The 13,358-nt window shown below is 44.3% G+C and overlaps 1 protein-coding gene across 1 annotated transcript in view; it reads left to right on the top strand.

Moving 5' to 3' along the window:
* Positions 1–13,212, top strand: part of Bmp6 (bone morphogenetic protein 6) — a 157,563-nt gene extending 144,351 nt beyond the window's left edge. Inside the window, exons 5-7 of the mRNA XM_034510532.2 lie at positions 10,407–10,483; positions 11,800–11,910; positions 11,999–13,212. Of these exons, the coding sequence (XP_034366423.1) occupies positions 10,407–10,483; positions 11,800–11,910; positions 11,999–12,148 (338 nt within the window). The 3' untranslated portion in view covers positions 12,149–13,212. The remainder of the gene's footprint in view (positions 1–10,406; positions 10,484–11,799; positions 11,911–11,998) is intronic.
* The last annotated feature ends 146 nt before the right edge of the window (positions 13,213–13,358 follow it).

Genomic DNA, 13,358 nt, shown 5'->3' with positions numbered 1-13,358 from the left:
ACTATGGACTTGTATTTATTAAACCAGGATTCTTGGTAGCTGGAGCATCTAACATGGATTTTATTGGCTCATTTACCTGGGAAGTTGAGGGTTTCTTGCTTCAGCTTGGTTGGACTCTTGGGTACAGATGGTTCTAGATAGTTCTGTTTCCTGTGTTTCTCATTGGCGGAATCCTCACAAAGACAGTTAATGTACATTAACGTTATCCAGGGTCTCAGATAGACCTCGGCAACCTTATTTTCAAACATAGACTTCTCTCCTTTGCTGGCTTCAGCAGGAAGTCAGGCCTTAATGCTCATTGGACTGGCTCACACCATGTGTCCAGCCCTGATCATCTTGCTTACCACAGGAAGTACACTGATTGGCCAAACCTATAATACTGGGTATTCAGATCCATCTGGACAAGCAGGTCTAAAGGCCAAGAGAGAAGAAACAGCCCCCAGTGTCTGAAGATGAAGTCCAACTTTCAGAAGTCTCTAGAATTGAGAGGAGTAGGGAGTGGAGGCTCCTGGAAGCAGGTCCGTAGCTATTAAGTGGCCCTGAGTTCCAGCGCCAACATTCCTCACGGTGCAAGTGCTCCTGAGTCCTGGATTCCTGGCGTGAATCAACAGCCCAGAAAACAAGTACAACATTGACTGTCTGCTGTGAGATTCTCTGCCAGAATTTTCTTTCTTGCAACCTTGTGACTTTGGAGAAACCTACCTGATGGGTCTAAGCTTCAGTTCGTCACTCTGTATTGTGAGGGTGTGGCCTACCTCACAGACCGTCATGATTTGATGAACTGCAGCCACACGGCGCACCTTCGAAGATTACTTACTTACATCCACTTGGAGGAAGGAAGTGCTTACAGCATGTTGCTGGGATCCCAAGGAAGTCAAATAATTTCTAGAGGAAATGCTTGGTTTTTTGAGCTGGCTCATTGCAACTGTCATTTTAGGCGCCTGTAAAGAATGAGTGCAGCTTGTCAAAGCACCCCGCTTTTCTTTGGGAAGAAGTGTCTCCTAAATTTCAGGCTGTGGCTTACTAAGCCTTCTCTGACGTCAGTAACTTGGATGTGACACTTGAGTAGCCGCTGCCCAGTGTGATATGACATTTTGCTTCTCCTTGTCATGGTGTTTTCTTGGAAGCACTGCACAGCATGGGTGTTCTTGTATTTACCACCAGAAACAGTCAGGATAGAGACCTTAAAAAAAAAGAAAAAAGCTAGAAAGGACTGCCTGCTTTGGTTTATTCCCCCGGGAGGCAGTCTGCTGAATTGAATTAATAATCTGCATTCCCCTTCGGGGCCTGATGATGTCAGCCAGTGGTAGACTTCATTTGAGAACTGTGGCCAGTTTGGTTCCTTGGACCTCAGACTGCGGAGGCTTCTCTTGCATTCGCTTTGATTGCTTTTTAAAATTATAATTTCACTTGATTGATTCAACACTCACCCTGCCCACCCAATATATAGACCAGTTTATTTTTAATTAAGAAAACATGTTGTCTACGATTTGGGCTTTTGCAAGGCCATCCAATTCCTTTCTTCCAAGTTCCTTTCAACCTCTTCTTTCAATCTGATGAGTTGAAATTAATTACGGATATTAAAGTGGCCTAATTTGGAATGAAGTCCAAGGGCCCCTGTTGTCTCTTGGTCTCCCCACTCCACCTCCCACCCCAGTCCTCCTAGATTCTTTGTTCCTTCAGTAGTCCAGGGCAAAGGAATCTGTGCCAAATCCCGCTGGCCTTGCATATTTAAAACCCCCAAGAAGGCATTGAGATGAAGGGAACTTCTCATCTCCTCAGAACCTCCAGTGAGATCAGAGGCTACTCACATGCAGCCCCTCAAAGCTCTGTTTTATGCACTTGGCTTTCTTCTGTTAATGGAAGTGGACAAGCAGAGGGCCAGCTTTCTACTGAAGAAAGCATTCTAAGGGTAGAAATGCAACTCAGTTTGTAGAGTGCCCGCCTAGCTTGTACAAATTGCCTGGTTTTGATTGATATAAACTGGCAATGGTGGCGCATGCCCATAATCCTAGTACTGGGGAGGTGGAGACAGCAGGATCTCTAGGTCATCCTTGCCGACATAGATGCCAGGACTCTTGGATGCAGTTTAAAACTTTGTCTCAAAGTAAATACATAAAACCCCTAAAACCAACTAACTTACAAACCACAGGAAAACTAAGAAAGAAAAGGGAGATTTTTTCAGAAATATGACCTGTGCTTAGAGAGTAGACATCTCTCTAAGTTTCCCTCCCAGGCTCCTGAAGGAGCCAGAGACTCCAGGGCCTTTGTGAGCTAGATCATCCTCAGAAAAAAATGGTCATCTGCAGTATGGCTCTGGCCACTACCCCTTTCTAAGTCTTTTGGGAGATTGAAGGAAGAGATTGCTATTCTTTGGTTGTCCATTTTTGCCTGTAGTACACTCCCAAGGCATTGACAGTTCTCCCCAAAGGGCCCTGTCTGGAAGAAGCCCACCAGGGGCATCTTGCACCTGAGTAAAGACATTATGTCATTTATCAAATCACCTGTCATCAGAATGAAACATGACAAGGATCTATTTTAGGAACTGAACTGTAGATTCCTGACACAGCCAGACCCGCCTATCACAAGCAAGTAGCCAAGAGTTCACCCACTGCCTCCTGGTTCCTGCAGCCCACCCCAACCTGCTCTAACATCTGTATCTGACTTCAGGCTGGACTCTGCAGTCACGTGCTCCAAACAGTGGGTTTGGGGGGCAAGTCTCCCTTTGTGGTATCTATGGGTCCATGGTTCTCTACCGCCGTCCTCTCCACAGGAATGGTGGACATTGGCTGAGTTGCGCTTCTCCCATGGGCTTGTACAGCCTCAGGGCTTGTCTTTATTGTTTTTACACCTGTTTGACAGTGCTGGGCTAAGCTGCTCTGTGTAGCCCAGGAGGGATTCTCATGAATCTGGCGATTGTTTTCCAGCCCCAGTTCTTGCCAGTCTACTGTACTCCGAGCCCTACCCTAGGTCCCCCAATTATAGTCTGAAGTCTCTGCTGGCTGCCATTTTCATCTTTAATAATATTTCTCTTGGCCTTTGCTATTTTGTCTTATAAGGGCCCATGATACCGCTTGGCCAATCCATTGTGAGGTGCATGAACGGATGGCCTTGACAGATGATTTCCTTTGGCGATTCTAGGTTCTGCTCCCATTACATTTTTGGGGATCCATTCATACCATTTCAAGTCAGATCGAGAATCTGATGCTGTGACCGTGAACTGGTCTTTGTTTTATCAGACAACCATTGGAGTTATTACTGTCACTTTTTTATTTTGTTTATTTTGTTTTTTGCAAGGAAGAGGGTTTTCTTTTGGTGTTGTTGGGCTTTGAAACCAGAACTATGTACATGTTAGGCAACTTCTTTACTCCTGAGCTATATCCCTCTTTTCATTATTGCTTTTACCAGGTGATGTGTAGGTGTAGTTGTCTGTTGTTCCTTGTGCCTTTGAAATAGCACAGTGCCCTCAGGACTCTGGGCATCCTTGGGCATGAGTCTGTAATTATTCTATTGCTACCTGGGAATAAATTCTTCTTCCACCTCTTTTCTATCTATACATCCTTTAAGACCTCTCGGGAAAGTGTGAGTTTCTGATAGTTCCATGTGCTATGAATTGTTCCTATCTCCAGCCCCTTACGTTTCCTACTGGGGTCCATTTGTATGCTTTGAGCACACGAGAAGTAACCAGAACACATGTCTTAAAAAACATGTCTCTGGTTTATTATAACATTCAATCTCCTGCTATAGAGTTCAGGGACCTTCAGTCACAGACAGAGGGTAGAATCTCACAGTGTTGCTGGTACTTCATCTCTGGTTGCCATGGACTGAGGATACTGATGTTGGGCGGGGGGTGGGGGGGTCAACCTACTGTGAGCCTCATGGTTTATTAAATGTTTCAGAAAAAGCTGCAGCCTGGGTCTGAAAATGCCAACTTTTTTTTTTTTCAAAGAAGATAGGGATTTTACTTTGTCATTTTGAGCTTAAGTGAAAGTTCTGGAGCCTGAACTCAGCTTCTAGATGCCTCAGCTTAAAAAGAGCCTTGTTCGGTGTGTGTTAACTAAAACCTTATATAGATATGCAGGACTAGGTGTAGGCTAGTGACTCAAAAGCAGGAATCATTTCAAAACCTACCTTCATCATGCTTGGCTTTTACTACTAAATTGTTTTAGAATAATAGTGGTCCAGGATGTAATAGACTGGCAAGTTCCCTTCTGCTTCCTCTCTAGGTCTTCCCTTGTAGGTTGGTCCAAACCAAGCATCCCCAATCCAAAAATCCCAAAACTGAAACACTTCATCTGAAACCATCTGAGTTATCCTATCAGCACTAAAAACAAAACAAAACAAAACAAAAAACAAAACAAAAAAAAAAAAAACTTTTACGTTTTGGGTTTTTTGTATCAGAGAAGTTCAACTTAGGAAAGTAGATGAAAGTATTCCAAAATTTGGAAAAGCTCAAAATCTGAACCACTTTCAGTCTGGCTTTGGACATTTTGATTCTCGGCCTTAATAAAGCAGAATAAGCAGGTCTAAGATGCCGAGTAAGTCAGCAGTTACCAACCACGGGGAGGGTCTGGGAGTCAGGGAATCCCTCAGTCTCGGAGGTGACAGAGAGAAAGGAAGTTGTGTGAAGCTCATGGAGTCTCGGTGTTCATGGAAAACCTTGTCTGTGTTTGAGTCATGTAGCTGATAGGAGATGAAAGTCACGTATTGATTAGGTGGAGAGTATGTAACCTCAAAATCCTAGGACTGCACTGGTCTAGTACTGATGGTACCAGTATAAACAAGATGTGCACAGAAAGTCAAGCCCTTCTAAGGCCTGGTAAGAGGTTCCTGAATCTAGAACTCTCAACCCCAGAGGGTCGACTGTACTTGACCTAATGTGGCAATGGGAAGAGATGGAACCTCCTGCATCCACCTCATGTTGTTCTACAAGGGAAGGGGGGATAAGAGCAAGAGACTTCTTTTGATAAGATAGGGCTTAGAAGTCCAGAGATAAGGCAAGGACAGCCAGGCCACTAAAAACAGAGATGTCACTTAAACAGCTACTGCTTTGGTTTTGCCCTTGACATTTGAAGAGACGGGGGAATAAGAGTAGGTATGCACTCTGCAAAAGAAGAGGAAGAGGACATGAATGAAAGGGGGAGAGAGAGAGACAGAGAGAGACACAGAGAGAGAATGACAGACAGATAGACAGACCAGACAGACAGACTCAGGTCATCAGTCTTGGCAGCAAGTACCTTTACCTGCTGAGCCTTCTCCCTGTCCCTTTCCTCCTGTCTTGAAGCAGAGAACCATATCTCGATGGCTGAGACCCAGGTTTTGCTTGCTGTGTTAAGCTTATAGCAGCCAGATATTCTTAAAGACATGTCTTGACACTGGTACTAGGTGTTCATGGCAGCATGTCCCAAAGCTGCCTAAGCATCCTGGGGCCAAAGGCAGACTTTGGCTGTACTTAGAACAGTGGTGTCCCTGCCTCTGGTTCTCTAAGGCAGCACCAGTGGCTCTCCTGTGCTCAGACCCATCTGCAGCATGGCACCTCTTCCTCCTTGTGGTTCTGAGCTGGGGTCTGGAAGGAGCTGTAGCACCCCCAGGTTTGTACACAGGATGCGCATGAGTCTGACACCGTGTCCATGGGCCCCAATGCTGGCCTTGGGACTAGAGTGGCTCTGTGTTTTCATGGCTCTGTGTTTTCATGGTTTTGTTTTTGCCTCTAACTCTATACCTTCTCCTTACTCTACCCCACTTGAACAAAGCTTTTCTTTTCTCCCATTTAAGTGGATATGTTCTTATTAAATTTTAGCTGCATACTTAAAAAAAAAGAAAAAAACCTGGCCTTTCTCAGACTCCTCTTGTAAACAGATATCAAGGGTAGTTGGGGTAAAGGAGAGAGGTTTTCTTTTTTCAGCCATCTGTCAATCTGTAAAAACAAAACACACAAAAAATTGGGTCAGCATCATCCCACGTGGAACCCAGGCACCCACCCCTGAGCTACAGAAACAAGTATTGCAAAGGTCATTGACCTCCACAAATATTTATATGCTCTTTGCCAACCCTCACCATGGGACTATAAGGAAACACAGACTTGGCCAGTGAATATCTGTAGGAAAGGAAACAGAAGGATTGGATTCCTGCTTTTCCTCTCTCTGGCCCCAGTCCTTAATAACAAAAACGTCAATGTCTGGCCATAAACGAAATAGCTTCTCTTTCCAGAAAGTTCTCTGTGCTAAGCACTGAGGGAGTCAGAACCAGGGCATGTTCACAGACAGCTGGGGTGGTTGGGAAGTTTGAGATGAAGTCCCAGGACTACAGCCGTGGTGTGTGTCAGAGAGAAAAATTGAAATCTAGGGTGAGGAAGTTGTCCCTGTCTGTGTTCTGCTTTCAAATACTGACCAAGTGACCTTTAGTTCAGTTCTTACATAAACCAACTCATTAGAGCAAGGCCCTCAGCAGGATTGTCCTGCCCTATTTCAGAGACGATCCCCAAGGTGAGGTCTCCAGGCCACCCGTACTTGGGTCTGGCTTTCCGACAAGTTGGGGAGATTCTGTGCCCACTCTTTCATGTCTAGTAATTTTCTGCTTTTCTCTGTATTTATGATTGACATTTTGTTATAAACTCAAGAATAGCAAAAGAATAAGGTGGAGCAGGGGTTAGGGTTTTGGAGTTTCTGTGCCTTCTCTTAGGTGCACCATTCTCTCAACATCAGAACAGACACATATCTGGAAATGTCACTGGGCCTGTATGGTCCTGGGTTTTTATTTGGTAGCTCAGTCCATTTGGCGTTGCTATAATAAAATATCTGCGGCTGAGTACTTTATAAGGAAAAGCTTATTTTAGCTTACGGTTTGGAAGCTGAAAAGTTTGGCCAGCTACATGCCATAAAGACCCCAGGAAGTGTCAATAGAGTAGAAGACCGCATCACAGTGGATCCAAGGACAGAAAATAATACACAGAAAAGTCAGTAGACATGCTCTATAGTAGCCTTGCTCTATAGGAATCTGTCATGGTAACTGCTCTAATCACTAGAAAGGCACATCCCACCTTGTGAGGTGCTTCCCCATGACGTCATTACCTCCTACAAGGCCCACTCTGGTTCCACTCACCTAACTTAACTGAGGGCCAAGTCGCCAGTGTGCCTACCTTGGAGCAACATACCATACATGAACCATAGAATATGGGATTCTGACACTATGCAAAATGGAATCCTTGGTCACGTGATACACTCAATCTCCTAAGGTGAGGCAGGCCCAGAGCTCCAATCCTCTTATCATGCACTGGGTTTTTTTTTTTTTTTTTTCTGTGACCAGCACCCATCTTGAAGCTCTCTAGGGGCCTACAGTGAAGGATATAGGTATGGGTGTGTGGTGGGGTCTTATTTTTTGTAACAAAGACACTTCTATCAGGAAACTCCAAGGTTTTCTATACCCTCAGCTAGGAAAAAGAGAGAAAAAACAATCAAAAGTAAAACCACAGATAATATATTTTTTGAGACAGGGTACCACTTTGTAGCCTTGGCTGACCCAGAACTCACAATGAAGCCCAGGCCAGCTTTGAACACATGGCAAGTGCCCCTGCCTCAAATTTCCCAGATTTCTAAATACTGGGATTACAGGTGTATACTATCATGCTTGACCAATACATTCTTTATTATTTCACACTGCTGCTATCTGTCTGACCTATAAAGGAAAATTGCTTAGAAATCTATTTTATATGGCCAGAGATTCTAAGATTGATCTAAAAGATTTTGAAGGAAGTTTGGAGGAAGGACAAGCCAGAACTAGGTTGATTAGAGGCATTCCAGGTGAGACCCTAGATAGGGGATTATATAGTTGACAAGGACAGCTGCAAGAGAGTACAGGGACACTGGAGCCTTAGAACGTTCAAGAGACTGAGTTCATGTACCCAGGTGTCAGGGGAGGAAAGAGAGATCAGAGGCCCAAAGGAAAGTGAGGAGGGCCTATAGCTGGGTACATAATTTTAGATTAGTGGAGTTGTTCTTATGAAATTTAATATTTGAATGAATATTTTCTTGTTAATTTTCCATCAATCTACTTGCTCTTCCTTTAATTTCTGTTACTTTGAGAATTTTTTTTATTTAATATATTCTAATTTTACCAATTTTGTCATCATAGGAATTTATTTATTCTGATTAGGCTCATCATGCCTTTTTATTGAAAGACGTTTTTCTTTTTGAATTCTAGGAAACTCTCAGAGCCTTTAGGTCTTTAAATACCGCTTTCCCCCATCAGAGTTATCCAGAATTCCTAATAGAATTATGTATGTTGGGTCTTTTATTTTGTCTTCTATGTCTTTTTATAGATAATTATAGTTTCTGACCATTTACTTATATTTGAAGAGGTTTCTTTAAATGAAAGGTCAGACTCTTCTTCTCTCAAGTTATGTCTAGTGCTTTCATTTTATTTCCAATGCTTATTGGCTTTTATAAAGTTCTACTTGTTTGTATGTCTCTCTCTCCCTCCCTCCCTTCCTTCCTTCCTTCCTTCCTTCCTTCCTTCCTTCCTTCCTTCCTTTCTTTGGCATCCACCTATCTTCTCATATCTGCCTGCCCTTTTGCTGTCGTGTTCTTGTTTTGCCTTTCCATTATTTACTCTTCTTTTGTAGCCTTCTCTAGAGGTTATCCTGGCCTGCAACCCGTTAATTTGTGTGTCCTCTTCAGTTTCTTTCACTGAAGGATCGTTTCCAGTAGGAAAGGCTTGTCTGTGTGCAGTGCTTCAGAGTGAGACACCTCCATGCCCTGCTCTGAACTTCCCTCCATGGTTGCTCTGAATTTCCTTCTCGTAGACTTGAAATGGGGGAGGGAGGTCTGCAAGGTCAGGTAGGCAGGCAGGGGTGGTGATGGAGTGGATGCGAGTGCATTTAGAACCGATAAATACTTGACCCACATCTCTTTTCCTAGGTCACTAGCCTCAGTTGACATGGTTTCTTCACAAAACTCTGAGTTCTGTACCCTTTCTCCTGATTTGGGGTTGGGGATTCCAAGAGGTAAACTATGAACATCTAGTTCAGATACATCCGTGAGGTAACTCGTTGGTTTGTATAGTTGATTGACAAAGGCAGAGGTAGTGCGCGTGTGATCTAGATTCTGTATCTCTTCTTAACCATATTAGAGGAAGAATCTTCCTCCAAAAACTGGCTGCTTGCCCTCCCTTCCTTCCCTGTCCTCTCCTACCTAACAAATGAATCCATGTGCCTTTAAAACCATAGCTCTGAGCCCACTGGTTCAAAAACCTCTGAAGACTCCATGTCTCTAATAAAAAGCCCACATCATTGTTGGCATTCCAAGTCATTCATTTTCCCAATTGTATTTCTCAACTCTTTATGAGTCCTCCAATCCACTCCAACAGAACTTTCCCCACCCCCATTGTCCCTTCTACAAGCTTCGGGAGTATTGATCTATGACCCTTGATCATGCCATTTGTATTCTGAGTTGTATTTGAGCAACTAGGAGTACATGTTTCTCACAGCCTCGTTGAGTCTCCAATTCTTGGAGGACATAGCTATATGAGATTCATCTCTCTGCTCTCCACGTCACAGAAAAGCTGTTCTGATGAGCTGGAATGAATCACAATGCTCCCGTGCCTCCTGCGGAGGTTGTTAAGCCAGGCCAGTGGCTCCTGAATCGCACAGGCAGGTTCCGCAGATTGTTTTGGGAAACTGCTGACGTTGGGATGATGGTTTTAGGGCACAAGTAGGTGGCTCAAGCCCAGCAATGAAGCATGGCCTCACAGTGTCCCCCTTTCCTCCATTTCTGGGCTTCCTGGTTGGCCCTGGATCATAACACTTTCTTCAGGACATTCTTTTTTGGGACCAGAAGCTATCTCTAAAGTCCCATGCCATGTCTGGATAGTCCACATCTGAGACAGAGGGAATCCTGTCCAGCACAGCCCCCTGTCAATGACTATGTGTCATCTTTCAAGTCTGGTGGAAATCTCCACACATCCCTCTGTAAACCCTACACACAAAGCACACAAAGCGGATTACACGACACACATCTGTGGTTGAAAGGTGTCCATTAAATCAACAGGGTGTCCCAAAGCAGACACACAGTGGAGAGTGTCTTAAAGTGCCACGACCCCTCTAACTCAGCGCCAACTTGCTCTTTTATCTCATTCTCTCAAAGCCTAAGGAGATTTGAACGCTTTAACAGCTTTTCTTTTGAAACACGATTAGGAAAGAAAAATGATCAATTTCTTCAGTGGCTCTAAATTTTGGCAAACAACTGGGAACTCAGCTGAGCTGTTGGGGGACCAAGTGTGTCAACAGTGGCCTGATTCACAGTTGTCATGAGCCTCATCCATTGCCTGGCATGTATGTAAACTCTCATGTTAAGTTTTTAAGTGAAGGAGCGAATGAGTGAAAGAGTGTATCTTTTTATGTCCTCCGACAGACTACAACAGCAGTGAGTTAAAAACAGCTTGCAAGAAGCACGAGCTTTACGTGAGCTTCCAGGACCTGGGATGGCAGGTGAGTCTCGGGGTGAGGAGGACACAATAGGTATCTTGATCTTATCTCACCAATGGCTGCCATCAGCCTCCTGGAGCTGTCTGTCGTAGCAATCCACGGAGCCCTCAAATATTCAAGGTGCTGGAGTTAAGACAGGAAAACCCGGCCTGCTGATATACCCGGTGCACCCTGGCCCTTTGTGGGCTTCCAAAGCTTTGTAACCCCTTAAGCCCAAGGCCTCCTTACTGTCTTAGCTCACTCTAAGGGGGTGGGCATATTTATTTGTACATTTGAGTAACTTTTATTTTGAAACAGGATAACAAATTTAAAAAAAAAAAGTGATGAATTTCTCCAGTAGCTCTAAATTGGCCCCGCCTCTGCATGGAAGAACGTTTGGCTCATACACCAAGTCCAGCTGGATGTGACGAGAAACAGGAGATAATAGTTTCTCTGTATGTAGGTGACATGACTTTGACAGGAACACAATGGGATCCTGCAGAGGATCCTTTGGGTCCAAGTCCACACAACAGATCCTGACTTCTAATGTTTTAACAGACCGTGTTTCAGCTGTATGTGTTCAATAGATCTAGTGCTCTGAGGGTTGAAGTTGAGACTTTCTCAAGGCTACAGTCTCTTCTCCTCATTGGTGTCAGCTCCCACAGTGCACTGTGCTAAGCTAGGATGCTCGGTATGTTAGGTGTACTATGGGTACTTTCAACTGGCATTTTAGTGGAGTGTAACCAAGGAGCATTTGCTCTTCAAGCTATTCACCCACTCTCTTAGTTAGGGTTTGACTTCTGTGAACAGACACCATGACCAAGGCAAGTCTTATAAAGGACAACATTTAATTGGAGCTGGACTACAAGTTCAGAGATTCAGTCCATTATCATCAAGGCAGGAACATGGCAGTGTCCAGACAGGCATGGTAAAGCAGGAGCTGAGAGTTCTACATCTTCATCTTAAGGCTGCTAGCAGAATACTGGCTTCCAGGAAGCTAGGATGAGGTTCTTAAAGCCCACAACCACAGTGTCCATACATTCAAGGTCATACCTTCTAATAGTGTCACTCTCCGATCCAAGCATATACAAACCATCACACCCGCTCATTTCCAGACTTAACAGGTTCATAGCAGCTAAGAGCCCATGGAAAGACTGGAAGCTCTAGGGTCTGATCAACAGGCTCAAGCTTTCCTTGAATGTGAACTTGGGCAATTCCCAAAACTCCCTGCATGTCCCCATATTGTGCACCATGAACAATGCCTTCTCTTGGGGCACTGAGAGTGCAGATGGTAGGGTTGCCTGGTGATCCTTCACTGCTTCCTTTTGCTTTATCTCAAGGACTGGATCATTGCACCCAAAGGCTATGCTGCCAACTACTGTGATGGAGAGTGTTCCTTCCCGCTCAACGCACACATGAATGCCACCAACCACGCCATTGTACAGACCTTGGTGAGTGCTCTGACCTGGCTGTAAGTGGGGTCAGGCCTAGATCTGGTGTCATTTCTAACTGTCCTCACACACTTCTATTCTGGAACAGGTTCACCTTATGAATCCCGAGTACGTCCCCAAACCATGCTGTGCACCAACCAAACTGAATGCCATCTCGGTTCTTTACTTCGATGATAACTCCAATGTCATCTTGAAAAAATACAGGAATATGGTTGTCAGAGCTTGTGGATGCCATTAAGTTGGAGCCAGTGGCAGGGGGTGACTCTGCCTCGGATTCCCAACTACATCTGCCTTAAAACACGTGAAGTGGCACAGTGAATCGGGACGATGACATCACGAGCATCTCCTGCTGGTGCCTTAGCCCGAGGAGGATTTTAGGAGAACCTTGTTGACTCTTCCAGTTCCTAACTGAGCAGTTGCTGGTCTGTAGGAAGCTGTAATGCTTACAGTGCAGGCCTGGGACTGCAGAAACATAACGTTCACCTCCTCCAACCCCACCCAGACTAGTTTTAGTTTTTAGATCTAGCTGTTTGTGGTGTAAGTAGAGAGTAAACTTGAAAGAATATTAAATATCCCTGGTTGGAAGATCAAGTGGTTCTACAGCACCCATCCCAGGGAGATTTTGCAAGTAGCCGAATGGAGGAGAGAACACTCTATCAGATTCCATTCCCAGCAAGGGCAGCTCCCACGGGACCTGCAGCCTGGCCATCAACGGGCTTTGTGGAGATGCCTTCTGTCGACTGTTGTAGTTACATGTTTTGTGTTGACTCTTGGTGATGTGAAAAAAATGTACTCATTTCGGTCAAAACAAACTGTAGCATGTCCACAGCATCCTCCTCCCTGCCTCACAGAATTCTTGACTAGAACCCAAAGTAGACAGACCGTACTTTGTGGCAGAGCCACGAAGCATCTGCAGTAGCTCTCATTTAAACTATGGAACAGCAGAATGTGATTCTGCAGCTCTTGGGCAGAGTGGCTGACAAGCACAGGAACACCAGGACCACTGGCTCCAACATCAGTTATCTCTCTCTCCTAACTCTGCTCTTTGCCTTCTCCCTACATTAGCATTCCATGGCTCAGGGCTAGAGTCTGAAGCAGAAACCCAGAGGGAAGGGACCTGCCTCTAAGAATGGGTTTGTGGAGGTGAGCCTGTCCTTTGTAAACCAAAACCACCATTTCCTCTTGTAGAAAGTAAGACTCAGACTGAATTGTAGAATATTTTTTAAACGCCTTTTTCACAACCATGTACCGGGAAGCCAATTTCATACTAAACTGATTAAATAATACATTTACAATCTGTAACTGTTTGTACTTACAGCCTTCTTTGTAAATAGAAACTATAATTTATTGTCTATTTTATATCCATTTTGCTGTAACATTTAAGGAAAGACCAGACTTTTTTCTTTAAAAAAAAAAAGTTTATTTAGAAAGTATAAACCAATTGTACC

Source organism: Arvicanthis niloticus, chromosome 8, assembly GCF_011762505.2.
Source record: "Arvicanthis niloticus isolate mArvNil1 chromosome 8, mArvNil1.pat.X, whole genome shotgun sequence".
NCBI lineage: Eukaryota > Metazoa > Chordata > Mammalia > Rodentia > Muridae > Arvicanthis > Arvicanthis niloticus.
Note: the sequence above shows the minus strand (reverse complement) of the source record. Positions and strands in the feature narration are given on the sequence as shown.